The sequence below is a fragment of the Doryrhamphus excisus genome, chromosome 6 (assembly GCF_030265055.1).
Source record: "Doryrhamphus excisus isolate RoL2022-K1 chromosome 6, RoL_Dexc_1.0, whole genome shotgun sequence".
Taxonomy (NCBI): domain Eukaryota; kingdom Metazoa; phylum Chordata; class Actinopteri; order Syngnathiformes; family Syngnathidae; genus Doryrhamphus; species Doryrhamphus excisus.
In genome coordinates, this window is record NC_080471.1 from 1,518,832 (window position 1) to 1,546,452 (window position 27,621).

Genomic DNA, 27,621 nt, shown 5'->3' on the forward strand with positions numbered 1-27,621 from the left:
TATCTGAGGGGGGGGGGGGGGGGGGGGGGGGGGGGGGGGCAAGTGTGTTGTGTACATGGCAACTCAGGCCTTCTTCAAACCCAGCACGGTTCCTCTTTCGGAACAGCCAGGCCTGCAGGGATAGGGCCACGGGACACGAGGCCCGTCCTCAAACAACACAGCATGACTGCCTGTCAAAGCGACAAACAGTGACAGACAGCTGACACATTCCTCCGAACACAACGTTCCGGACCGGACTGCTACGGCCGCACAGCCTCAGGGCTTCACCTTGGAGATATTGAACAAGAAATCATACACGATTCATAATTGCAACAGGTAGGCTCGGGCCCGGCACTAAATCATAATCTAGTCATAAAATGACTAAGGAACACTCCTGGTAGGTTGGTCATAAGAAACTACACAATTCATCACCAAAAAATAAATACTGCAACACATTGTGAAAAAAATAATTTGAAAAATCAGCATTATTTTTCAAAAATAAAGTAAAAAAAAAAAAGAAAAATTAGTTCGGAATAAAGTCAAAATATTAAAAAATATAAAAAGTTATAAGTCATAATATTATGAGAAACCAAAAACAATTAATGAAGAATAAAACTGGGATTTTTTGAAACATTTGGTCGGGGAAAAGTTGTAAAAAATGTAAAAGAAAGTTGAAATTGTTAAAAAAAAAATTGAAAAAATGGGATTTTTTTTTACAAGAATAAAATCAAAATATTCATTCATTCATTCATTTTCTACCGCTTTTTCCTCACGAGGGTCGCGGGGGTGCTGGAGCCTATCCCAGCATATAAAAGTTATAAGTCATAATATTATGAGAAACCAAAAACAATTAATGAAGAATAAAACTGGGATTTTTTGAAAAATTAGGTCGGGGAAAAGTTGTAAAAAATGTAAAAGAAGAAACTTGAAATAGTTAAAAAATCTAAAAAAAAATGACTTTTTTTTTCCACAAGAATAAAGTCAAAATATTAAAAAATATAAAAAGTTATAAGTCATAATATTATGAGAAACCAAAAACAATTAAAGAAGAATAAAACTGGGATTTCTTTTTTAAATTAGGTCAGGGAAAAGCTGTAAAAAATGTAAAAGAAGAAAGTTAATATAGTTGAAAAATAAAAAAAAACTGAAAAAAATACAAGAATAAAGTCAAAATATTAAAAAATATAAAAAGTTATAAGTCATAATATTATGAGAAACCAAAAACAATTAATGAAGAATAAAACTGGGATTTTTTGAAAAATTAGGTCGGGGAAAAGTTGTATAAAATGTAAAAGAAGAAAGGTGAAATAGTGAAAAAAATTTAAAAAAACCTGGGAATTTTTTTTTTACAAGAATAAAGTCGAAATATTAAAAAATATAAAAAGTTAGAAGTCATAATATTATGAGAAACCAAAAACAATTAATGAAGAATAAAACTGGGATTTTTTGAGAAATTAGGTCGGGGAAAAGCTGTAAAAAATGTAAAAGAAGACAGTTGAAATAGTTAAAAAATTTAAAAAAAAATGGAATTTTTTTTTACAAGAATAAAGTCAAAATATTAAAAAATATAAAAAGTTATAAGTCGTAATATTATGAGAAACCAAAAACAATGAATGAAGAATAAACCTGGGATTTTTTGAAAAATTAGGTCGGGGAAAAGCTGTAAAAAATGTAAAAGAAGAAAGTTGAAATAGTTAAAAAAAAATTTAAAAAAATGGGAATTTTTTTTTACAAGATTAAAGTCGAAATATTAAAAAATATAAAAAGTTCAAGTCATAATATTATGAGAAACCAAAACCAATTAATGAAGAATAAAACTGGGATTTTTTGAAAAATTAGGTCGGGGAAAAGCTGTAAAAAATGTAAAAGAAGAAAGTTGAAATAGTTAAAAAAAAAACTGGAAAATGTTTTTTAACAACAATAAAGTCAAAATATTAAAAAAAGTGGAATTTTTTTTTACAAGAATAAAGTCAAAATATTAAAAAATATAAAAAGTTATAAGTCATAATATTATGAGAAACCAAAAACAATTAATGAAGAATAAGACTGGGATTTTTTTGAAAAAATTAGTTATAAGTTATAAATCATAATATTATGAGAAACCAAAAACAATTAATGAAGAAGATTTTTTGAAAAATTAGGTCTGGGAAAAGTTGTAAAAAATGTAAAAGGAGAAAGTTGATATAGTTGAAAAATTACTGAAAAAAAACTGAAAAAAATACAATTTTACAAGAATAAAGTCAAAATATTAAAAAATATAAAAAGTTATAATCTGACATGAAAAAAGTCCGAATTTTATGACAACCTCATAGCATTACAAGAAAACATGTCATTTTAATAGCATAGAGCGTAATTTTTGCTTTTAAATTAAAATTTTTGGCTTAAGTCATAATTAGGAATGTCAGCATGGATAATTATCGGATATCAGTATCGGATTTTTTTCCCGATCATGAAAAATATTTCATATTATATATTATACAACACATATTTGTTCCTTCCCCCACAGGAGATATGTCATGTTACACATCATCATCATCGTCATTTAGGGTCGCGGGTATGCTGGAGCCTATCCCAGCTGACTTCAGGCGAGAGGCGGGGTACACCCTGGACTGGTGGCCAGCCAATCCCAGGGCACATATAGACAAACAACCATTCACACTCACATTCATACATATGTATGGACAATTTGGAGTTGCTAATTAAACCACCACAATTCATCATAAAACAGTAAGTCCAAGGAGGTGTTTAAAGGGATATGGAGGTGGGGGGGGTACTTGTGTGTACTTTCGTATTTCAACATAGCATTGCAAATCAGACAAGTGTTGTTTTCCCTTACAAAAACGGAGTAGGAAGGTTTCAGGCATGAATGAACTGTTCAGTATTCTTCCATTGTTAAAGGCAACATTTAGCGGTTCCTGGCCTCTACTTCTTTTTCCGTACCCCAAGCACTCTTGCCTTTTACTTCACTTTTCCACTTTCCCAATCATTGAGCCGTGACATCAGCGCAGCTTCGGATCTAACCTCATCCCCACAGGAATCCACTCGGTCCAACCGTGATCAGTACCTTTTCTTCACTCAGCACCATTGTTGTTGTTATTACGCACTGGATGCCAAAATAAGACTCGTCCGATGTATGATGGGGGGCCCCAGAATTTGGTGCCACGCTCCTACCAAAATGACACCTGTACCTATCACTCGGTGGCCACTGAGCTTAAAGGGGAAGTGCACTTTTTTGGGAATTTTGCCCATCATTGACAATCCTTATGTGAAACATGAACACATATTTCTTTGTCTTCTTTGTGCATCATAACACAAGTTAATATGAGCTATCTAACAATGAACGTCATTAGGATACACCCATTTTGACTATGAAGCCCTCTGATATCGATGCTGTGATCATGCATTACCACGCACACTGATGATAACATGGAATAGTTGCAGTATCCTGACATATTTTGATTATTTAAATCAGGGGTCTCAAACACGCGGCCCGCACGCAGGACACTAGTTTGAGGCCCCCGCCTTGATATGAAAGTTTAATGTTAGTGCGGCCCATGCAAGTTTGATATGGATGCTGTATGGTATCATGTACCCAGAAAAAATTATTATGTTTGATTCATGTTCATGTTAAAGGTTAAATAACTGTTAATAGTTATCCTCCCTATCCGTGTGGAAGTGGTAAGTTTTTGGCTATTTAAGTTGAAAGGAAATAACTTGAAGGCTACCGTTTAGGTCGCTAGCTCTCTAGTTTGCGAGTTAGCATGTGTCTCAAGACCCTGCAGTTGCGCAATATGTTGTAAATAAAAAGAGTATAAATGTGACTATAGTCGTGTTTTGTCATGTCTACAGGGCTCTAATAATGCTTTGTTCATTTTAATATGAAAAAAATCATTTGTCTACCCACCAACTATATGTGCTTTCTTAAGTTTTTATTATTTGCTGTTTTATTATTATTATTATTATATTTATTACTGATTGATTTTCTTCTATTTTTCATCTTATTTTGTGCAGAAAAATAAAAAGTAAGATATTTGAGAACAGTGGAATGTTTTATCAGAGCTTTTATTGTGGAAAATCGGAACCAAAGCAAAGTTTATTCATTTTTCTGTTTTTAATAAATGCGTTTTTTTGTTTGTTTTTTTTGGAAAACCTGATGCGGCCCAGCCTTGCCCAGACCCTAGCTCCAGTGGCCCCCAGGTAAATTGAGTTTGAGACCCCTGATTTAAAGCATTGATGCTAACACAACATCTCGCTAACCGCTCGTCTCAGCGTCATTCACACGGAAGAGTGGATACCTAGCTCTCAATTTTGCTCAATAAGACTCAATAAGATGCTTGTTTGTCATTTTTTTTTCATTTCTTTACCCGAGGACTGGAGCACACGTCCTGTGCTGGAAGACACAGCCATCCAAATGAAAGTGGACATCGTAAGTGTTGTCCCTGTTGTTGTTGTAGTTGATGGAATTAGCATAATTATGTATATCAATGCGCAAAGAAAAGCTTGGGTAGTGTTTTAAATCATCAAAATACAGCAATATATACTGCAAATACTACATGTTATCATCAGTGTACATGTTTATGTACGTATGTTTATCACAGCATGGATATCAAACCATGCAATGTCGTTAGAGGTCTTTTTTTTAGAGGGTTTCATAATGGAAATAAGTGCATCCCAATGATGTGCATTGTAAACCTGCTCATATTAACTTGTTTTTTTGTGTTATAATGCACACAAAATGGAAAGAAATGTGTTTATGTTTCACATAAAGTTTTTGAACGATGGGCAAAATTTTTAAAATAAAGTGCAGTTCCCCTTTAAAGTGTCCCCTTTTTAAGGGAAAGTGAAAAATGAAGTCACCTGTTGTGAATTTTACTGTTGTTTACCTTGTAAAAGATAGTGAAACATGCAACAGTTGGAGATGAAAATGAAAGTGAAGCTCACCTGTTCTAGTTCATTTTATTATTACCCAAAATCCCTAACCTTTTGTGTATTTGTGTTTTTAAAGTATTTGCTGGTCAATAAAGAACCGCAGGCTGCAAACTTCCCCGAGACACAATTTGGAGACCACTAATTTATCACGCTACAAAGTTCATATTTTTCATACATGATATAACATTAAGATAGTCTTGTGTTTACTTTTGTAAGGTTCGTGTTTAAAGTGTCGCATAAAATGACTTCCTCCACGTCCCGAAAGCAAACATGCGGGAAGACAACTAATCTCGGCCCAAATCCCCGCGCTAACGTGGCCAACTTACCCTCCAGCGTCACCTCTTTTCCGGCCTTCTTGAGCGCCTGCACCGCCAGGTCGTGAGTCGCCTCCCGGAGGTCGTTCCCGTTCACCGACAGGATGGCGTCGCCGACCCTGAGAGCGCGACTCTGGTCGGCGGAGAGCCCCGGAAAGATCTTGGAGATGAGGATGGGCATTCGGTTCTCACGTCCCCCTTTGATGCTGATTCCCAGCCCGCCGGACTCTTGTTTGACAACTCGGACCTTCCGCACAGCCTCCGTGCAGACGTCCGCACTCGCGGGGGCTTCGACTTGTCTGGAAGCAAAACTCGACCCGGGACTGCCGTAGCTGGATCCGGGACTTCCAAAATCAGAGTTTGCGCCGTTATTCGGGTGCTTCCCCGGGCTGCTTAGACCGTAGACACCCACGCGACCCGGGCTGCCGCAGTGCCCCCTTCCCCCGTGGTTCTGGAACTGTTCTAGATTCGCTCCAGGTTCGTTTCCGTTCGACATCCCATTTCTCTGGCCCGCTGGAGAGCCGCCGTGGTCCCGGTGGTGACCCCCCTGCCCGGGGGTCTCGGCTTCGGCGGTTAAAGTCAGCGTTTCTCGTGTGAGTTCGGCGGCCACTCGGATCCAGCGGTCGCGGAGTAGAAGGTCCAGTTCGCCGTGTTTGTCCGCTCGGGTCCAAACTGCCATCCCTGCTCGGTAAGCCAGCACCGAGGCGGCCGCTTTCACACTAAACTCCTCATCAACTTTTCCCTCTTTTCACAACGCATACCAGCCGCCGCTAGCTCGAGTCCCACTGGGCCGCATCGACACACCCACTCACACACGGTAAGGAGAGGCGGTTACCTCCATCGAGAAAAGGGGGGGGGGCAAGACAAGTCGCTCCGATAGCTTAGCACTATCGCTTATTGTTAAGTTTTGCAACTAAAGCTATTCCGCTTCCACCTTAAAGTTGGACTCAACTCAACCATTCCACATCCGCCACAGCCTTTCAAAGTAAAGGCACAATGTTTAGTGTGTCCGCGGTCTACTTCCGTTTCGCGTTCTAGCAAACGTTATTACGCCGATTTTAGGGGGATTAAATCCTCCCTAAAATATTGTCCACGCCCCAAAAATATTTTGTTCTTGTTTTATTATATTTAATAAATGAATATGTGGGCTCCTGATATTTATCTGTACAAACAGAGCTGCTTTTTGAGACCCCTCTATGTGAACCGTTATGCAATAATAGCATTTTTATGCTAAAATGCTAACGACATTAACAAGCTATGGTCCTGGTCTTAAATGGTCTTAAATGGTGCCAGAGGACAAACCCTTTTCAAGAGGAACTAGAATGTAGTATTGACTGTAGGTGTTGCTCACAAAACAGTGAAAATCAAAGGCTTTAAAAAAAAAAAAACAATAGCAGTAGCAGCAAATTAGCAAAAGTAGCAAAAATAGTAGCAGTAAAAATAGCAATATTTTGCTGCAACAGCAGTATTTGATTTGTGTTATTTTTGTCGTCACACCCCCCGGAACGTTTATGATGACGTATGAATGGATTTGTGCGGTGATGATGGTGCAAAACCCGGCGTGAGCACGCACAGATGCTACGTGTATTGGTACTTTATTGCAGTTAATGTTTCATTAGCATGGAAGTGACAAAGTTGTGGTTCCTCTGCTTTTGTTTCCACATCATGACCATCCATCCCTTTCATCCTTTAGTTGTCCCTTTCATTCCGGCTGGGAATCTTCTGGGGGGTTGTCAGGTCAGGTTAATGTTAGTCGTCCTAGTTCTCCATAAGAGGCAGAGGGTGACGCCGGGAACAGGAAGAGCACCTCCCATCTCTCTCTGTCCTCCCAACCTGCCACACCTTGGACTTTGAGAAGATGGACCTTTTCTTCTTTGTCTAAAATCAATTCCTAACGAGTTGCTCTGGTGGAGTCTTGGGACATCTTCCACCTTATGGTTAGACCTGGTGGATCCCCAGCCGGAGTGGAACAGTAGGGATTAGTTAAGGTAGCGTTACGTTTAGGGGTTAGGATCTAGGACTGGGGGTTAGCAGGGTTAGGTTGGGGGTAATGTCTTAGTGGTTAGTCAGGTTAAGGTTGGTAGGATTATGGTTAGGGGTTAAGGTTAAGTGGGTTGTGGTTATGGTTCAGGATAAGAGGTTCGAGGTTTGGGGTAGGAGCATTGACATTGAGGTTAGGGTTACGGTTCGGGGCTAGGATCTAGGGTTGGGGGTTAGGTTTATGGTAATGGCGTAGGGGTTAATCAGGTTAAGCGAGTTAGGGCTAGGATCTCAGATTGGGGGTTAGGTTTGAAGCAATGGCTTGGGGTTAAGTCAGGTTAAGCGAGTTTGGGTTAGGGGCTAGGATCTTCGTATGGGGGTTAGGTTTGAGGTAATGACTTAGTCGGGTTAAGTGAGTTAGGGTTACGGTTAGGGGCTAGGATCTCGGTATGGAGGTTAGGTTTGAGTTAATGGCTTAGGGGTTAGTCGGGTTAAGTGGGTTAGGGTTACGGTAAGGGGCTAGGATCGGGGGTTAGTGTTTGAGGTAATGACTTAGTTGGGTTAAGTTAGTTCGGGTTACGGTTAGGGGCTACGATCTAGGATCGGGGGTTAGTGTTTGAAGTAATGAATTAGTCGGGTTAGGTGAGTTAGGGTTACAGTTAGGGGCTAGTATCTAGGTATGGGGGTCAGGTTTGAGGTAATGACTTAGTCGGGTTAAGTGAGTTGGGGTTACGGTTAGGGGCTACGATCTAGGATCGGGGGTTAGTGTTTGAGGTAATGACTTAGTTGGGTTAAGTTAGTTCGGGTTACGGTTAGGGGCTAGGATCTAGGATCGGGGGTTAGTGTTTGAGGTAATGACTTAGTCGGGTTAAGTGAGTTAGGGTTACAGTTAGGGGCTAGTATCTAGGTATGGGGGTCAGGTTTGAGGTAATGACTTAGTCGGGTTAAGTGAGTTGGGGTTACGGTTAGGGGCTACGATCTAGGATCGGGGGTTAGTGTTTGAGGTAATGACTTAGTCGGGTTTAGTGAGTTAGGGTTACAGTTAGGGGCTAGGATCTAGGTATTGCGGTCAGGTTTGAGGTAATGACTTAGTCGGGTTAAGTTAGGGTTACGGTTAGGGGCTAGGATCTGGGTATTGCGGTCAGGTTTGAGGTAATGGCTTAGTCGGGTTAAGTTAGTTAGGGTTACGGTTAGGGGCTAGGATCTAGGATCGGGGGTTAGTGTTTGAGGTAATGACTTAGTCAGGTTTAGTTAGTTAGGGTTACGGTTAGGGGCTAGGATCTAGGTATTGGGGTCACGTTTGAGGTAATGACTTAGTCAGGTTAAGCGAGTTACGGGTTACAGTTAGGGGCTAGAATCGAGGATTAGGGGTTAAGATTGGTTAGCGGTTAAAGGTTAGCGCTAGCACAACAACCCACATCCATTGTGAAAAACATTGCTACAATTAGTTTCCAGTATATCTGACATTCTCGGTATAATAAGGCAAATGCAGGGCGCTACAATGCTAGTTAGCCAGCTAAGTTATCCATGCTGCATGGCTCTCACACTTGGCTTTACTGCAGCCACTCCACTACACCTAACCAGTCATAACCAGGCATTCATCTGATCTTGTATGGAATGAGTGAACTCCAGGAAGTGCGTCTACGGAAGAGCGATACAGCACAGTGCTCGGCAAGGAGTCATTTGGCTGCTGGTGCGGAGGTGACGTAGCTGACGTAGGTGACGTAGCTGTGGGTGACAGATTGCCTAAAGCGAAGGTGAAGGGGGCGGGGGGGCTGTGAAGGAAGGTCTCATGGTGGGATCGGCGTTCCCTGAAGAGCAGCACTCTTGGCTTCCCTTTTAGGAGTGTTGTTGAGAATGTCCAGGCTTCGACGGCTGGATGAAACCACATCGGACACAAATTTGGTGCATTCGGCACAGACGTCACGCAGCGTGCATCCGTTTGCGTACAGGTGGGGGAACTCCTCCTCCACGGAGCGGCGAGACAGATGGCACAGGGATCTGGAGGGGGACGACAAGTTTCATCACGTCAAGTCAGGTACAACCCATCTTCATCCGACATTCATTGTGGGAACGCTGAAATCTTTACACAAACATCATTTGAATTATTCCTATTTAACCACTTCCACATTTATCCACAAACTCATTCCAATAGCTAATTCTTTAGCTCAGTCAGGACACAATGGCTACCCAAAAATACCCATATTTTCCATAATCTAATACCAATTGAGTTCCACATGTCTTAATATGAATATATTTCTTAATATGAATTATATTAAGCATTTTTAAGACTTTATTCCACAATATTTTTACATTATTACCATCATATTGCAACTTTTCCTCCACCTCATTTTCCGAAAATAACTTTATTTTGTTTTGGTTGGCATATTACGACTTAAAAAAAAATCGTATGAAATATTTCAACTACTAAAGTTATATTTCTGCTCATAATATTCTGATTTTTTTTATTCGTGGAAAATTGTGACTTTTCTCGTTCTGATACAACTTTTTTCTCTTAATATTTTAAATTTATTCTCGTAACTTTGCAACCTGCCCCATTTCTGCTGTTTTTTTTTTTTTAATTTTCCAACTACTTATATACAGGTAAGGGCCAGAAAATTAGAATATTTTCATAAACTTGATTTATTTCAGTGATTGTGTTCAAAAGGTATAACTTTTACATTATATTTAATCATTGCACACAGACTGATGCATTTCAAATGTTTATTTCTTTAATTTTGATGATTATAGGTGGCAACAAATGAAAATCCGAAATTCCGTGGGTCAGAAAATTAGAATATTACCTAAGGCCAATACAAAAAAAGGATTTTTAGAAATGTTGGCCAACTGAAAAGTATGAACGTGAAAAATATGAGAATGTACAGTACTCAATACTTGGTTGGAGCTCCTTTTGCCTCAATGACTGCATTAATGCGGCGTGGCATGGAGTCGATCAGTTTCTGGCACTGCTCAGGTGTTATGAGAGCCCAGGTTGCTTTGATAGTGGCCTTCAGCTCTTCTGCATTTTTGGGTCTGGCATTCTGCATCTTCCTCTTAACAATACCCCACAGATTTTCGATGGGGCTAAGGTCAGGCGAGTTGGCTGGCCAATTGAGAACAGAAATATCATGGTCCTTAAACCAGGCACTGGTAGATTTGGCGCTGTGTGCAGGCGCCAAGTCCTGTTGGAACGTAAAATCCCCATCTCCATAAAGCAGGTCAGCAGCAGGAAGCATGAAGTGCTCTAAAACTTGCTGGTAGACGGCTGCGTTGACCTTGGATCTCAGGAAACAGAGTGGACCGACACCAGCAGATGACATGGCACCCCAAACCATCACTGATGGTGGAAACTTCACACTAGACTTCAAGCAACGTGGATCCTGTGCCTCTCCTCTCTTCCTCCAGACTCTGGGACCTCGATTTCCAAAGGAAATGCAAAATTTGCTTTCATCAGAAAACATAACTTTGGACCACTCAGCAGCAGTCCAGCTCTTTTTTTCCTTAGCCCAGGTGAGACGCTTTTCGCGCTGTTTCTTGTTCAAAAGAGGCTTGACACGAGGTATGCGGCAGTTGAAACCCATGTCTTTCATGCGTCTCTTGGTGGTGGATCTTGAAGCACTGACTCCTGCAGCAGTCCAGTCCTTGTGAATCTCCCCCACATTTTTGAATGGGTTTTTTTTCACAATCTTCACCAGGGCGCGGTGATTCCTATCGCTTGTACACTTTTTCCTACCACAGTTTTTCCTTCCCTTTGCCTCTCCATTAATGTGTTTGGACACAGAGGTTTGAGAACAGCCAACCTTTTCAGCAATAACCTTTTGAGTCTTGCCCTCCTTGTGCAATGTGTCAATGGTTGCCTTTTGGACAGCTGTCAAATCTGAAGTCTTCCCCATGTTTGTGTAAGCTTCAGAACTGGACTGAGAGACCATTTAAAGCCCTTTGCAGGACACCAGGTGTCTTCAAAATTGAACCCTTTCACAATATTCTAATTTTCTGACCCACGGAATTTCGGATTTTCATTTGTTGCCACCTATAATCATCAAAATTAAAGAAATAAACATTTGAAATGCATCAGTCTGTGTGCAATGATTAAATATAATGTAAAAGTTATACCTTTTGAACACAATGACTGAAATAAATCAAGTTTATGAAAATATTCTAATTTTCTGGCCCTTACCTGTATATTACATAATAATATTATTATATACTATTATATAATATTATTACTGTAATAATATTTTCATATTATTACCATAATGTCCCAAACAACTTTGTTTCTCATATTACAAGCTGTAAAAAAGACAACATATTTTTAATATTTCAACTTTATGCAACTAAAATGAAAATTTTCCTAAAAATATTATGTTATATTCATAAAATGTCTTAAAATTTTGACTTTATTCTTGTAAATGTTTCTGTTTGCTTTTTAAAAACTATTTCAACTTTGTTTTTGTAAAGTTTCTTCTCAGAATTCTGACTTTATTCCCAATATTGGAACTTTTTCCCCCCAACCTTATTGTACAAATATGAGAATTTTATTTGTTGTTTCTCATTAGGTGATGACTTTTTAAAAAGTAAAAAAAAAATTCTTGAATATGTCAATTTCATGCTACTAAAATGTAGTTTTTTTCTTTAACATTGGACAGTATTGGTGCAAAAAGTGTGTGCCAGACTCACTCACTTATAAACTTTGCTTTTGTGTTCATGGTTCTTTGGAGTGCTGTGAAAACCCACTGTGTACACGGGAATATGCGCCATCTTTTTGGAGGGAATCTTCATCTGCAGCACAGAAAGAACAAAACTGACAAGTACTGACAAGTACTGCAAAATACAATAATTACACTTTCGATGTTGAGGTGTGTTGGACACTGTATTTTCTGGAGTATAACTTGCATCAGTCAAAATAGAGGTTATATGCAAAAAGCGTCCTGTATGCTTTTTAAGTCCCACTCAGTCAATTATAGTGGCCGCTAGGTGTCGCCAAAGCCACCCAACACTCACCTTAAGACTATATGCAGCATCCATCAAGCTTTGAAACTTGCGGTTTCACTCTCACAGTTTTTCAAATAAATCTAAATAAAAATAAAATAAATAAAACAAAATTATTAGATTTTTTATTAATTTTAATAATTTTTTTATTTTTAATTACTTTTTTATTAATTCGATTTTTTTATTTAAAAACATTATTTGATTTTATTAGATTTTTATTTTAAAAATCTAAAAAAATCTAATAATTTTTTTTAATCTAAAAAAATTTAGATTTTTTAATTCGATTTTTATTTTAAAAATCAAATAAAAAAATCAAATAACATTTTTTTATTATATATATACTGAAAATCATACTGTTTTGTGGTTGAAAATGGCCTATTGTTAGTTAACAAATAGTTATATATAAGCAAACTGTACATATTTTCTGTCTAAATTAAGCATTTTGAAGTATAAAATGGCAACATGAACTAAAATACAAAGAAGATGTATTAAAAGATAATGTGGTGATATATAGTTTTGGATTGGATAAGAGGTCCTTGCTTATTTTTTGCATGTTCAAGGCTCCCCTGTCAATAAACACAGCATAAATGAGCAAATTGCTCTTGGACACCACACTACCACATTAGGGTTGTGTAATACAGGTATATTGCACCCAAATATTGCTACACCACAGTGTCCAGTGAGTACACTGCATTTTGTTGCGGGTGGAGAGTCAAGAGTTACCTTTGCGCTGCAAGCACCACACGCAGGCCTGAAAGCACAAACACATGAATGTCATCTCATTTGCCTAAGTCAGACAAACACAAAAAAAGGGATTTGGGTGGGAGAAACGTCCCCAGAGCAGAAGGTTTCCACCTCCATGGGTGCTGTTGTTGGGACTCATATTCACCATATTTCTGCCTTTTATTTATTTCAAATCAACAAGGCATCAAATACTTTATAGATTTTTTTGTTGTTGTACCCTGCCACTTACCTTTTGCACAGCAAGCAGGAAGACGGCCAGGAGAAAAGTGGGAACCTCATTCTGCAGCAACAGCAAACCTAAGCAACACACACAGTTATAAAATTCTTACCTCATCAAGTAAATACTACTGTAATCCCTCTTTTATCACGGTTAGTTTGTTCCAGGCTCAACAGTGATAAGTGAATTTCCACCAAGTAGGATTATTTTTGAGTTAGGAGCATAAAAAACGTGTTTACAGCCTTCTAAATACGCATTTTTTTAATACATTAGAGCCCTCAATGCATGAAATAACACCCCTATAAGGTTTTTTTTTGGCAGGTTGAAAAAAAAAGTTGTGTCCACACTGTGCCGGATTAGGGCAGTGCTTCTCACTGAAGGTTTGGGACCCAAAAAGTGGATCATGGATCCACTCTGAGTGGGTCACATTATGTCATATAATTATGTCATAAATATAATTATGTCAATAACTCACGTCTGACTTATTTTTCAGTAAAATTAACAGTCGCCGGTGCTAGGGATTATTTATTTTACCTGTTGTGAGACCATTCAAAGCGAATTTCCTGTCAAGTTTGGTGCTTGTGTATCTACTGCCACCTAGTGACCAACGTAGAATACTACATATTATCACATCTTTGATTCTTTTGAATGTCAAATTTGCAGATATATGCATTTTTTTTTACTAATTAAGTGTCAATAGATTTATTGTACCACTTTACATAGCAGTGACAAATGAAGGGAATTAAAAAAAACATCTTAGAGCATTTTGGGGAAATTGTTTTTTTCTGCATTTTTGAAGACTAAATGCGTGTTTTGACTACAAACCTGTATGCTGTATTATAGTTATCGTTCGAAGAATGACGCAAACAAAATAATGATTTTGCTTATGAAGAAGCTAGTGTTCCAAAAAGGCACCAAAAAGGAAAAAACAAAACAAAACAGGAGTTAATCCATTAAACATGTTGTTTTGTACATATTGTCATAATGGTATATCCTCTTTGTAGTTTCAATGACTTCTATGTTGTTTTCATTTCATCTTTCTGTTATTGTTCGTTCCAAAATACACAGTAAGGCACTTTTGCTATTCGGTGCTGTTGCACAGTTACGCCACAGAGGGCGCTGCGGCTTGGTTAGTTTGGAAGGCCACGCGCAGCAGTGAAGAAGAAGAATAAACTCCCGTTGTGTTGGGAAGACGACCAATTTGTTCCCGCCCTTTTCTGTGTTTCAGATTGAGTGCATCCGATAGCTAGGAGTGACACAATAACTGTGTATTTACCTGAGCCTAATTTAGGGAGATAACGTGTATTTAAGACGTTAGGGCTTCTCAATGGCGCCGCGAGACGGACTTCCGGGTTTCGGTGGAAGAACGGAGGACGACGAGGAAAGAAACATGGTTCCACCTTGATTACCTTGCCTTTTTTCAGGTTGTTGTAGAGCTCCTTGCTCTGGAGAAACTTCTCCATTTCGGCTTTGACCAACACTCGGCGCACGTTGATGACCTCATCCACTGTTAAGGCAAGGCTCTCCACCGGGTGGCTGAACTCCTCCTTGGTGAACAGAAAAAGGCAAGAAATCATGCTTAAATGGCTACAGTCCCGATCGTGATAAGTAAAGTGTGATCACTTAGAAATAAATGGAATATTCTAATGTAGTTAGAGCATAGAAACCTTGTTGACCACCTTTTAAATACACTTTTTAAATATTATTGGAGCCCTCCGGACATGATAGAGGCTTTACTAATAAAGTGTGATAGGTTGTGTTGCTGTAAATGTGTTCCGGTGCTGAGTTGGGGAGGGCTGGACAGGAAATGACGTCAGGGTTGCCTGTTGTGAGTTCATTCAAACTTGCAATAATAGCCTATTGTTCCCGAGATCCTGTCTGGTGCTTGTGTGTCTCACGCAACATTTCAGTAAGATTACTGACACTTACCACATATAATCACACAGTGCTTGAAGGCTACATATATCTGTATTTTACTTCATTTAGCCATTTTTATGCTTGGAAATGCTTCATTTAGGCAAAAAACAGTAACATTTGGACTATAACCGCCTATATCAAGCCAGAAAACTGTTTGATAGTACACACATCATTTAGTACACAAGCAGTTCCTGCATGTTGCTCACCATCCACTGATGCTCATCATCCAATTTGGAGCTGAACATCTTCTCGTGTGCTTCCGTGGCCTCGTCGACGGAGCTCAGAGACAAGCGTGCCGGTGAGGTCGATGCCCAGTCGTCAAGTGGGAAGAACGCTAGGTAAGGTTAGCGGGGAGAAGAGGAGGAAAAGAAGAATAGATTGAGAATAAAAGGTTAACATTGCATACCAATGCAGAAAAACATCTAGGTGTAAAGCAGGATATGCAAAGTGCGGCCTGGGAGACTGGAAAACGAAAAAAAACTAATTAATTATGAAATGCATAAAAATGTAAATCATTTTAGTAGCATAGAGTTTAAATATTAAAACTTTTTTTAAGTTGTAAGAAACAATTTTTTTTTTGAAAATTAGGATGAAGAAAAAAATAATATGTAATAAGGTCACAATTTTATGAGAAGGCAGTTTACAGAAATTTGTAGGAAAAATTAAAAAAAAAATTACACAAAGTCAAAATACTAAGAAACATTTCCGATACAGATATCAACAGATACCGATATGTGTAATAAGACATATCTCATGTGGTGGAATGAACATGTCTGTTGTATACAGCATTTTTTTAATATCGGTTTTCATGATCGGGAAAGAAATCTGATTCCGATATTACATTTTCATGCTGATATCAGGACGATAATTATCGGCACTGATATTTACCGGATATCCCTAGTCATAATGTGAGGAAAAAATGCACATTTTGGAAAATTAAGTAGCGGAGAAAAGAATATTATGGTAATAAGGTCACAGTTTTAGGTCAAAAATATGAAGTAAAAATTGTCAAAATATTAAGAGGAAAAAGTTAACTTCTAATCAGAGTTTAATATGAGGACAAATAATGTCATTTTACTTGCATAAAGTTGACATTTTAGAGAGACATTTGTGACAAAAAAATGCAAATTTTGGAAATTTAGGTTGTGGAAAAAGTTTGGAAAATGTTTTGGGATTCAAGTCATAATTATATAGATAAAAACAGCTGTATTTTTAGGAAAATAGACAAATATTCCAAGAAAACAGCTGTATTCTAATGACAAAAAAAGTTAAACTGATAAACTGATATAAAAAGTTGATATACAGTTTAAATATTAAAGAAAGAGTAGTTTTAAGTGGTATGTGAAATGGAAAATGTGGTTGCAAAGTAACTTATTACAAAAAAAGAAAGTCCAACTTTTATGGGACTTTATAATTACCAGAAAGACCAGCTGTAACTTAATAAGTATAAAGTCAAAATATTCATAGAAAAAAGTCCAACTGACAAAAAAAAGTGTTTTCTTGAAAGATAAATAACGTCTTAGCATCAAAGTATAGTATAAGCATACTAAGGCCTGCAACACCGTATACATCCAGCTACTCACCTCTGTGTTTAGGAGGCGGCCCACTTCCTGTCAGGGTTCTTGATCGTGGCCTGACCATGTCGCCGAAATGGACCGATTCGGAGAGCGAGGGGGGAATCTCGCCGCGAAGCAACGCCAGGTCATGTTCGGAAAAGGAGCGTTCTCGTTTGAGCGGCGTCGGGGAGCTCTCTGCCCTCCTCAGCTCCGAGTTGTCGGGGGACTCTTCCTCCTGCAGCAGGCGTCGCAGCAACACCACATGGGTTGATATATAATCAATAAATAATTATTAATAATAATGTTTTATCACCAAAATAAAAATAAAATAAAAATCGTAATAAAAGATTTATTTAAAATAAAATAAAATTGAAAAAAAATGCATTTTTTCCCCTCAATATATATATATAAATTATAACTATTATAATGATCTGATATCACATTGAAAAAGGTGGATGCGTTCAGGCTTCGAACCAACAGCAGCCAAGCCTCGGAGCATCTTCCCCACCTTACCTCAGATATGTTCATCTCCTCCATCTCAGCCAAAGTCGGGGCTTTGAGAAGGATTCGAGGACGAGACGGCGCCTGGGACCCCGACCCAGGCTCCGAGATGGATAAGTCGATGCAGGAAGTAGATTTGGAATTACACGGACAGGTCTGAGCCAAGCATGGCATGGAACCAAATGCTGCGGGATGAGAAAAGGCAAAGAAAGCAATGAGTGGAACTTTATTCAGTACAAAACCGTTTCAAAAATAATGACGAAATTCTTCCTTACGTCGAGACCTGGGAAGATCGACAGGCCTCAGCTTTCTCTCCTGCTTGATCTCAGCCAGGACTTGTTCGTGGAGGGACTGTTGCTGTGGGGGGGCGGGGGGTAGACTGCGTTCCGCTACCTGGTGAATGAGGATAATGACCAGACATGACTTTTATTTCATAACGGTCAAAGACATGACAAGAACACTCGTTCTAACCCATCAAAAAGGCACAGTGTCAAACATATGCAAAAAAGTGATATTTATTTCAAGAAAAAAATTAGGGATGTCCGATATTGGCTATTTGGCCAAAAACAAATATGCAGATATTGTCCAAATTTCCAGTGTAACATGACACATCTCCTGCAGTGGAATGAACAGACGTGTGTTGTACGGAGCATTTTTTAAATATCGGTAAATCTGATACCGATTTTTTTTATGTTGATCGGGCCGATAATTACATCGGACATCACTAAAAAAAAAACATGCATCTCAAATTTGTCATACAGGTAAAAAAAAGCCTACTATTAGCATCAACTTCACCCCCCCCCCCCATTTTTGCTGTTTTTATTCCGTCAAAGATTTATAATTGCTTCTTTTGTAAAATTATGATTTTATTCCCATTATATTCCCTTTTACCACTAAATTACTTAATTTGGTTTTGTTTGTTTCTATTATGTATGGAAGCCAGTTTCCACCACTGAAAAAAAAAAGTCATCTAACGGTAAGTCATAATTATGACATGAAAAAGTCAAATTATGAGATAAAAAGTAAGAATTATGAGATTAAAAATGTGAAATTATGAGATACAAACTGCACAGGTGCGGCCTTCACTTTTTTTTTCCTGAAGACGTTTTACTCTTAATATTTTGACATTATTCTCATAAAATTACAGCTTTTAAAAATATTTATGCTGGGGGTTTTTTTTTAACTCCTTCAAACCCGCATTTTTTCTCCAGGGCAAAAAAAACCTCACATAAAAACAAAGTGGACAGGTTTTTATTTTTGATATGTCATGTTTATATGTTGTTTTCCCACGTGCACACCATTTTAATGGGGGGAAAAGTACTCACGTTTGCATCTTTCAATCATGACTCAGAGATGCAAATATGTCATATGCACGAGCGAAGCCTTTGGGTCTGAAAGGGTTAATTTCTTGTAAATTCTCCACTTTTACTTTTAGGCTACCGATCCCAATGACCTAGGATTAACTGTACGTTTTTCAATTGATTTATGATAAGCGTTATTGGCCAGGGCCGCCATTGCACGTTGCTAATGTGTTAGTATTAGTATAACGACAACAACAGACACTCACGTACCCGATGGACGTCATATCCTCTTCCCCGTGCGACGAAAACGAGCCTGAAACTAACCTCATCGCTTGTTTGTTTTAAAAACAACAACACTGTGGTAAAAAGTCACATTTGGAGTCCGAATACAAGAAGATAGGCGGATAATTCTACTGTCGACACATATGGCTCGGCTAGGCAAAGCATGTAAAGACAGATGTAGCCTATGTAGGAGTAGGCTATGTGAGGAAACCAATGGAGGTTTTGCAGACTAGCGTCGGTTCTCGCGCCGATACGAGACAAATTGTATTCCCTGTCTGGTGTTGCCACGGTGACAAAGCACACATGGACATTCATGTCATGTTTGTGTTGTCATGACATGATAATTCATGTTATGACAGCATGGTGGTCTGCTTTGAAAGGTTTTTATTAATTTTATTTTTTTATTTTTGTTTTATTATTTTAATTTTGTTTGTATATTTATGTATGCATTTATTTATTATTAATATATTATTATTTATTTATTTATTTAAAAAAATTACGGATGCTAACCCCGCATTCTAACTTTTTCTGCATTTTAATTTTCCCAAAATGACAACTCTATTTGTTGCTTCTCATAATTAAAAAAAAATATATATTTTTTTTCTTTAGCATTTCAACTAAATTATATAATTTTGCTCTTATTTGCATAAAATTTCCACTTTTTTGTTAGATTACAACATTTCTCTCTTAATAACTTAATTCAAGTAAAACTACCGCTGATTTTTAATTTTTGTTGTTGTTTCTGTAATTTTTTATTATTCAATGTTTGAGACGTTCTAGTTAAGACATAAAGGACATGACCACAGCGGCTAGGTAAAATGTGCAAAGGGGGGCGGGGGGCTGGTTTGTGTCCACCTGAATCAGCCGGTTCCAAGTGGCGAGTCGGCATACGTGGGTGGAGCTTGCGATTGGGTTTCAGTTGCCGTAGGCGTGTCTTATTTGTCATGCAGTGGCAAACTTACTGGTCTTAATGGGGGTCTTGATCTGATGAAATCCAGTATGAGTTCATGAGCGTTTCTCTTAACTCGAGTCGGAATGTCACCATCCAACTGAAATGAGGGGGAGAAAAAAAATGGAGTTACGTAACTTCAATGAAATATTATTTTGAAGGAGACATTTTTGGTCATCAACTGACATTGAAATTTTATCAGCATAGCAACAGTAAATATATTTGTTGCTGTACAAAATATCAAAGTGGCAAATATGCATCCTTTCATTTTTCACAATGTGGCTCTCGCTGTATAAAGGTGTGGACCCCCCCCGCCCCTTTAACGTCAACATGGTGCCTCTAACCATGACTTTGCGTAGCTGGAACTTGCGTGCTCGTATGTCCTGCATCAGCATCTCAAAGGGGGTCAGGCTGAACTCGGTGGGCAGCGAGTTGAACGGCTGCTCCTGAACCTTCTTCAGCTTCACTCCCTGCCTGAGCTCCTTCATCAGCTGCACCCACAGACGGGCCTGCGATGGGGGGGGGGGAAAACAACGCAAACAAACGCGGTGAGTACCACCGTTCGACTCGCCCCGTCAACCTGTCTGGACTCACCCAGTCTCTGTGTTTCAGGCTGTCGAGCTCCGTCGCGGTCCTTTCTTGCACGGATTCCTCCCTTGTGATCTTCTTCAGCATCTACGCCAAGAAAAAGACCAATAAATTCACCAGTTGGTGAAATTTGAGTCTTTGGAGGTGTGACTCGGTAAAACTGCAGTCTTTGTCAAGCACCCGTGAGTCAGTTCAACTGGGGTCTGTCGATACCCGAGTCAGTGAAACTCAAGTCTTTTTTTGATGACCTGATGACCTAAGTCAAGTGAGTCAAGAGTCGAGTCTTCGCCGAGCAACCACAAGCCAGCGAAACTCGAGGACTCATCAAGCACCCGTCAGTCAATGAAAGTCGAGTCTTCATAGAGTACGTCTGAGTCAGCGAGTCTGTCAACCGATGAGTCAGTGAAAATCGTGCCTTTGTCATATAATGAGTCGATGAAACGTGCATCTTTTTGAAGCACCCGCAAGTCAGTAAAAGTCGAGTCGTCATCAACCAATGAGTCAGTGAACGCAAATCTTTGTCAAGTTCCCCTGAGTCAGTGAAATTTGAGTCTTCATCAACTAATGAGTCGATGAAACCCGCATCTATATCAAGCACACGCAAGTCAGTAAAAGTCAAGTCTTCATTGACCAATGAGTCAGGGTATGCACATTTTTGTCAAGTTCCAAAGTCAGCGAAAGCCGAGTCTTCATCAACCAATGAGTCAGGGTACACAAATCTTTGTCAAGTTCCAGCGAGTCAGTGAAAGTCGAGTCTTCATCAACCAATGAGTCAGTGAACACACGTTTGTCAAGTTCCCCTGAGTCAGTGAAAGTCGAGTCTTCATCAACCAATTAGTCAGTGAACACACGTTTGTCAAGTTCCCCCGAGTCAGTGAAAGTCGGGTCTTCATCAACTAATGAGTCGATGAAACTTGCATATTTATCAAGCACACACAAGTCAGTAAAAGTCAAGTCTTCATCAACCAACGAGTCAGTGAACACACATCTTTGTCAAGTTCCAAAGTCAGTGAAAGTCGAGTCTTCATCAACCAATGAGTCAGGGTACACAAATCTTTGTCAAGTTCACGTGAGTCAGTGAAAGTCGAGTCGTCATCAACCAATGAGTCAGTGAACACACATGTTTGTCAAGTTCCCCTGAGTCAGTGAAAGTCGAGTCTTCATCAACTAATGAGTCGATGAAACTTGTGTCTTTATCAAGCACACACAAGTCAGTAAAAGTCAAGTCTTCATCAACCAACGAGTCAGTGAACACACATCTTTGTGAAGTTCCAAAGTCAGTGAAAGTCGAGTCTTCATCAACCAATGAGTCAGTGAACACACATGTTTGTCAAGTTCCCCCGAGTCAGTGAAAGTCGGGTCTTCATCAACTAATGAGTCGATGAAACTTGCATATTTATCAAGCACACACAAGTCAGTAAAAGTCAAGTCTTCATCAACCAACGAGTCAGTGAACACACATCTTTGTCAAGTTCCAAAGTCAGTGAAAGTCGAGTCTTCATCAACCAATGAGTCAGGGTACACAAATCTTTGTCAAGTTCACGTGAGTCAGTGAAAGTCGAGTCGTCATCAACCAATGAGTCAGTGAACACACATGTTTGTCAAGTTCCCCTGAGTCAGTGAAAGTCGAGTCTTCATCAACTAATGAGTCGATGAAACTTGTGTCTTTATCAAGCACACACAAGTCAGTAAAAGTCAAGTCTTCATCAACCAACGAGTCAGTGAACACACATCTTTGTGAAGTTCCAAAGTCAGTGAAAGTCGAGTCTTCATCAACCAATGAGTCAGTGAACACACATGTTTGTCAAGTTCCCCCGAGTCAGTGAAAGTCGGGTCTTCATCAACTAATGAGTCGATGAAACTTGCATATTTATCAAGCACACACAAGTCAGTAAAAGTCAAGTCTTCATCAACCAACGAGTCAGTGAACACACATCTTTGTCAAGTTCCCCTGAGTCAGTGAAAGTCGAGTCTTCATCAACCAATGAGTCAGTGTACGCAAATCTTTGTCAAGTTCACGCGAGTCAGTGAAAGTCGAGTCTTCATCAACCAATGAGTCAGTGAACACACATGTTTGTCAAGTTCCCCCGAGTCAGTGAAAGTCGGGTCTTCATCAACTAATGAGTCGATGAAACTTGCATATTTATCAAGCACACACAAGTCAGTAAAAGTCAAGTCTTCATCAACCAACGAGTCAGTGAACACACATCTTTGTCAAGTTCCCCTGAGTCAGTGAAAGTCGAGTCTTCATCAACCAATGAGTCAGTGTACGCAAATCTTTGTCAAGTTCACGTGAGTCAGTGAAAGTCGAGTCGTCATCAACCAATGAGTCAGTGAACACACATCTTTGTCAAGTTCCCCTGAGTCAGTGAAAGTCGAGTCTTCATCAACTAATGAGTCGATGAAACTTGCATCTATATCATGCACACACAAGTCAGTAAAAGTCAAGTCTAAAGTCGAGTCTTCATCAACCGATGAGTCGGTGAACACACACCTTTGTCAAGTTCCCCTGAGTCAGTGAAACTCGAGTCTTCATCAACTAATGAGTCGATGAAACTTGCATCTTTATGAAGCACCCGCAAGTCAGTAAAAGTCAAGTCTTCACCAACCAACGAGTCAGTGAAACGTCCGTCGTTCTCAAGTACTCGTGAGTCGGTGAAATTTGAGTCTTCATCGGCTGATGAGTCAGTGAAACTTGCATCTTTAAGAGCGCCCATGAGTCAGTGAAACTGGAGTCATTGTCAACCAATCTCGCGTCTTCATCCAGCACCCGCGAGTCAGTCAAAGTCAAGTCTTCATCAACCAACGAGTCAGTGAACGCAAATCTTTGTCAAATCCCCGTGAGTCAATCAAACTCTCGTCTTCATCAACCGCCAAGTCAGTGAAATGTCCAACGTTCTCAAGTACCCGTGAGCCATTGACACTCAAATCTTAGCGAAGTACCTGTGAGTCAGTAAAAGTCAAGTCTTTAACAACCAAACTGATAAACAAATGAGAATCCGCCTACCTCTTTGGCGTCTCTGATCTTGATGAGGAACGTCTGCAGTTCCAGGGTCTCCACAAACAGAGCCCTGCAAACCGCCTGGTAGTGGTCCGGCGCCAAGCTGGGGTCGGCCAACCGAGAAGCGCACATCGCCATCACTTGGCGAAAGGTCGACACCAGCCTGATCCCTCCCTCATCTTCATCTTCCTCTTCCTGGCCGCTGTAACCCTCATCATACGTCGTACTTCCCGGGATGCTGTCCACCTCGTTCCCGACGCCGCCTCCTCCCGCCATGCATTCTATGAGACGTTCCAGCTGGGGACTCAACTCCCGCTCCTCACTGTCGTCCAGGCCCCAGTCCAGGGCGCGATAGATGGCGACACCAAGCGACTGGACCAGCTGGATGGAGAGATTGAAAGGATGGAAACGGAGGCAGGAGAATGATACGTTAGCGTCCACCTGCTGTCCTCACCTGCCGCTCTGTATGCGATGGAATTGGAAGCCAGTCAGCTTCATCTGCAAGAACCAAGATGCACAATTAGCAGACTGACAAAAATGATTTGCACATCGGAATTTAGCCATTTTCATGCTAACATGTTTTTCCACCTTATTTCTGCATGCCGGCTGGTCCTCCTTTGATGGGACACAAGATGAATACAATTTATATTCTAAAGATAGAATTTCAGCAGTATTTTTACATGAATAAAGTATATCAAAATATTAAGAGAAAAAAGTTGGAATCTAATGAGATTTTTTTTAAATATACAGTTGTAATATGATGAGAAAAATGTCATTTTTGTAGCAGAATGGTGAAGAAAAATTGAAGAAAAATACATTATTTTTTATGAGAAACTCGAGAAATAAGGCTTTTAAGGTCATTTTTTTGAAAATTAGGTTGTAGAAAAAGTTCTAATGCAACGAGAATAAATTCAAAATATAAATTTTTTTTAAAAAAAAACGTCATAATATAATGAGGAAAAAATGTTTAAGTCGGAATATTATGAGAAACAAAACAACAAATTAAGTCGTTATTTGATTCTGGGAAAAGTTCAAATATTATGGGAATAAAATCAAAAATATTAATTTATATAAATATAATAATGTAAATTATAATTTATATACTATATTTTTTATATTATATTTAATTTATAATATATATTATAATTGATTTAATATATATTATATTATAATTATATATTATAATTAATATTATATAAAATAAAATATTTTGGGAATGAAGCCATTATTATAAAATAAAAATTTACCAGCAAAAAAAAGTTTAAATAATTGGGGAATGGTTTAAAATAGTCTATAAGAATGAAATCAAAATATTGTCATGCAGTGGTATAATTAGGGTGTAATATTACAAAAAGACAGAATATTAGGAAAAAAGTTTTTTTTTTAAAAAACAGCAAAAATAGGAAAAAAAAGACTGAAGTTGATACTCTCAAAAATACCACACGACTATGTATATTTTTTCTTATATATACACACTGACAAAACTTTGGACACCTCTGTAAAAAAAACAGTTTCATTAGCATCCAAGTAGCATCAACATAAACATGTTGTTCTGTGATTGACTTACTAAATCCAAGCTAGCAAGGTCCATGGTCCGTTTTAGCAAAAGTAACTGTGCGTGTGTGTGTGTGTGTGTGTGTGTGTGTGAGCGAGTCCAAACTGGACGACACCCGAGAGGCCTGAAACTCATTGATCAGCAGCTCTCACAGCAGACAAATAGGAGCTGTGATTGGGCGTGACCTCGGTGTAGCGTTCACGTAAAGTATGTCATCACCAGATGACGGATCCAAAACCTCACACCCCCCCCACACACACATATTCACTAATACATTATTCAAATTAAAACCCTGTATCCAAAGAAAAGCCGTCTAGTCAAAGGAATACTGCGGTTTTCAACCCCAACTCCAATACTCCAATTTGCAACATTCACTCACGTCTCCAAAACCATCCAATAAAACAATTTGAATTATTAATCATTTACCGGGAAATATACAGTACAGACGGAGGAACAGAGGAACAAATCTGCTGAGTCGCTCCAGTCCAAACAGAACCGAGCTTTAATACTGCAATCAAGGTTGAGGAAATACTTTTAGCTACAGTAGTGATGACCAAAGTGTGGCCTGGGGACCATTTGTGACCCGCCGGTGAATATTACCGACCCGAAAAATTAACAAGAAAACCAAAAAACGAAAAGCAGCAGTAATTTCACTAGAACAGAGTCAAAATATTACATTTAAATAATACATTTGTTTAAAAGATGCAATATTATGAGAAATAAAACAAAAAGTAATTTTTGGAAAAATTAGGCTGCGGAAAAACGTTACAACGTTACCAGAATAAAGTCATAATATTATGGCAATAAAACTTGGATCTTTCAAAAATGAAAAGCAGCAGTAATTTCACTAGAATAGAGTCAAAATATTATATTAAATAATACATTTGTTTAAAAGATGCAAAATTATGAAAAACAAAACAAAAAGCATTTCACTAGAATAGAGTCAAAATATTACATTTAAATAATACATTTGTTTAAAAGATGCAATATTATGAGAAACAAAACACAAAATAATTTTTGGAAAAATTAGGTTGCGGAAAAACGTTACAACGTTACCAGAATAAAGTCATAATATTATGGCAATCAAACTTGGATCTTTCAAAAATGAAAAGCAGCAGTAATTTCACTAGAATAGAGTCAAAATATTATACTAAATAATACATTTGTTTAAAAGATGCAATATTATGATAAACAAACATAGTAATTTTTGGAAAAAATTAGGTTGCGGAAAAACGTTACCAGAATAAAGTCATAATATTATGGCAATAAAACTTGGATCTTTCTTAGCTGTCCTTTGTGTCTGCCAAGCCAAATTTTAATAATACCACCATCAACATACAGTAGCTGTCTTTAATAAACACACACTTCAGAATCCAAATATCAACAATATCTATATGCCAAGGGTAGTATTAATATCAGATTTTTTTTTAACTACAGCAAAAATGGGGTGGAAAAAAACAGCAAAGTGGGAAGTCGATACCAATAAATTATCTCTATCACAAAGTATGTTTTTGTTTTACAAAATATAAGTGTCCCCTTTCATTTTTCATTATGTGGCTAGAAAGTTTGGACACCCCTGTTTTAGAATATTTTGTGCAATAAAGTATGTGAATTATTCCAGGAAGTTGTTTTAAAAATGTTATTTATGGCGGACGGCACTCGTGTAAATGCAGCAATCACAGCAAGGGTGAGGACAGCGTTACCTTCGTCCGGTGTCGGCCGGGCTAGAGACACGGTGCCGTCCCTGTGGAGGAGTATGGCGGACGGGTCCCTGACCCAAGCGTTGGCCGGCGGGTGGGTGTTCCTCAGCCGGCTACAGCACTGGTAGCACGCCGCCCACGCCTGCTCCTCGTTGATGGGCTGCTCGTAAGACTTCAGCACCTCCTCCAGAGACAGTTCCCGAGGCTCCGCCAAGTCCCGGCCGTCTCCGCCGTCGTTGGCGGCGCTCACCCGGGATTGTCCGTCTTGGTCGCGTCTGTTGGTGGATCGGGCCATGACGTCCGAGGCGTCGAGCCCATGTCTCACTCCGCCAGCACCGGGGCCATTTCCGCTATCCGCTCCAAAAAAGTGTCGCAGCTGCACCTTGTTACCGCAGCGCTCTTCAAGCCAGCTACAGGAAGCTTCACTTCCGGTTCGTCATCTTCAAAGTAAAACATCCTGTACCGTTTGTTTGTTGTGATCGTCAAAGTAAAATTCAACAGACATGTTCGGTTGCTATCACAATAGCTTCACTGAATCCCGCGCATTTGCGTCGAACTGTTTTAAGTGTTTCGTCAAAGTTGACGCTTCGTTCCCGGTTCGAAATCTGAACGTAAAACGTCATATACAGCTGTATATGATTATTAGAATACTAGTATCTCAATTGCTAGTTAGCCGAAGGCCTTGTCGTAATGAGTGCATTTTCGCTAAGTAGGATTCATTGTTTATAAATGAAATATGTTCGTAGTTAGCATAGAAAACCTGTTAGCAGAGCCTCCTGGACATGAATTTAACACCCCTGTTGTCGCATTGACGTAACTATTATCCAATATAGTAGACAATAAATCAATAAGTAAATCCGCCATTTGAGACATTTAATAAGACTCGTGCTCGTGTGTCGCTGTAAATGTGTTCCCCAGGGGATGTGAAAAAACCGCGGACAGGAAGTGACGTCGGGGCTTCAGCTTTGCGTATTTAAATACATGAGCATAAAATAAGTAATAAATATAGAATAAAATATTAAAATGAAATAAATATAATAAATAAAAATATGATATAATAATATAATATTGTAGAAAATATATTTATAGTAATAAATATAAACATTTAAATGACTAAAC

At 38.9% G+C, this 27,621-nt stretch overlaps 2 protein-coding genes across 2 annotated transcripts in view; both read right to left on the reverse strand.

The window, feature by feature from the left end:
* Positions 1-6,150, reverse strand: part of sntb2 (syntrophin, beta 2) — a 29,265-nt gene extending 23,115 nt beyond the window's left edge. The window contains exon 1 of the mRNA XM_058076362.1: positions 5,235-6,150. Coding sequence (XP_057932345.1) covers positions 5,235-5,901 — 667 coding nt within the window. The 5' untranslated portion in view covers positions 5,902-6,150. The remainder of the gene's footprint in view (positions 1-5,234) is intronic.
* A 555-nt stretch (positions 6,151-6,705) lies between these two features.
* spire2 (spire-type actin nucleation factor 2) lies at positions 6,706-27,386 on the reverse strand. Its single transcript, XM_058076357.1, has 15 exons — positions 26,506-27,386; positions 23,702-23,745; positions 23,254-23,628; positions 20,253-20,333; positions 20,003-20,167; positions 19,672-19,758; positions 17,402-17,519; positions 17,139-17,311; positions 16,653-16,860; positions 15,276-15,403; positions 14,562-14,699; positions 13,165-13,232; positions 12,915-12,942; positions 11,884-11,981; positions 6,706-9,203 (listed from the first exon to the last, which is right to left on the reverse strand). Exons 1-15 carry the CDS (start codon positions 26,795-26,797, stop codon positions 8,993-8,995), a joined length of 2,214 nt encoding a protein of 737 aa, XP_057932340.1. The 5' UTR covers positions 26,798-27,386; the 3' UTR covers positions 6,706-8,992.
* Between the last annotated feature and the right edge of the window lie 235 nt (positions 27,387-27,621).

Excerpts from the sequence above, each read along its gene's own strand:
- spire2 (XM_058076357.1), bottom strand. The coding sequence starts at position 26,797 with ATGGCCCGATCCACCAACAGACGCGACCAAGACGGACAATCCCGGGTG. Across the intron at positions 16,861-17,138 it reads AGGAGATGAACATATCTGAG|GAGGAAGAGTCCCCCGACAA; the intron begins GTAAGGTGGGGA and ends CGCCTGCTGCAG. Across the intron at positions 13,233-14,561 it reads ACAACCTGAAAAAAGGCAAG|GTTTGCTGTTGCTGCAGAAT; the intron begins GTAATCAAGGTG and ends TGTGTTGCTTAG.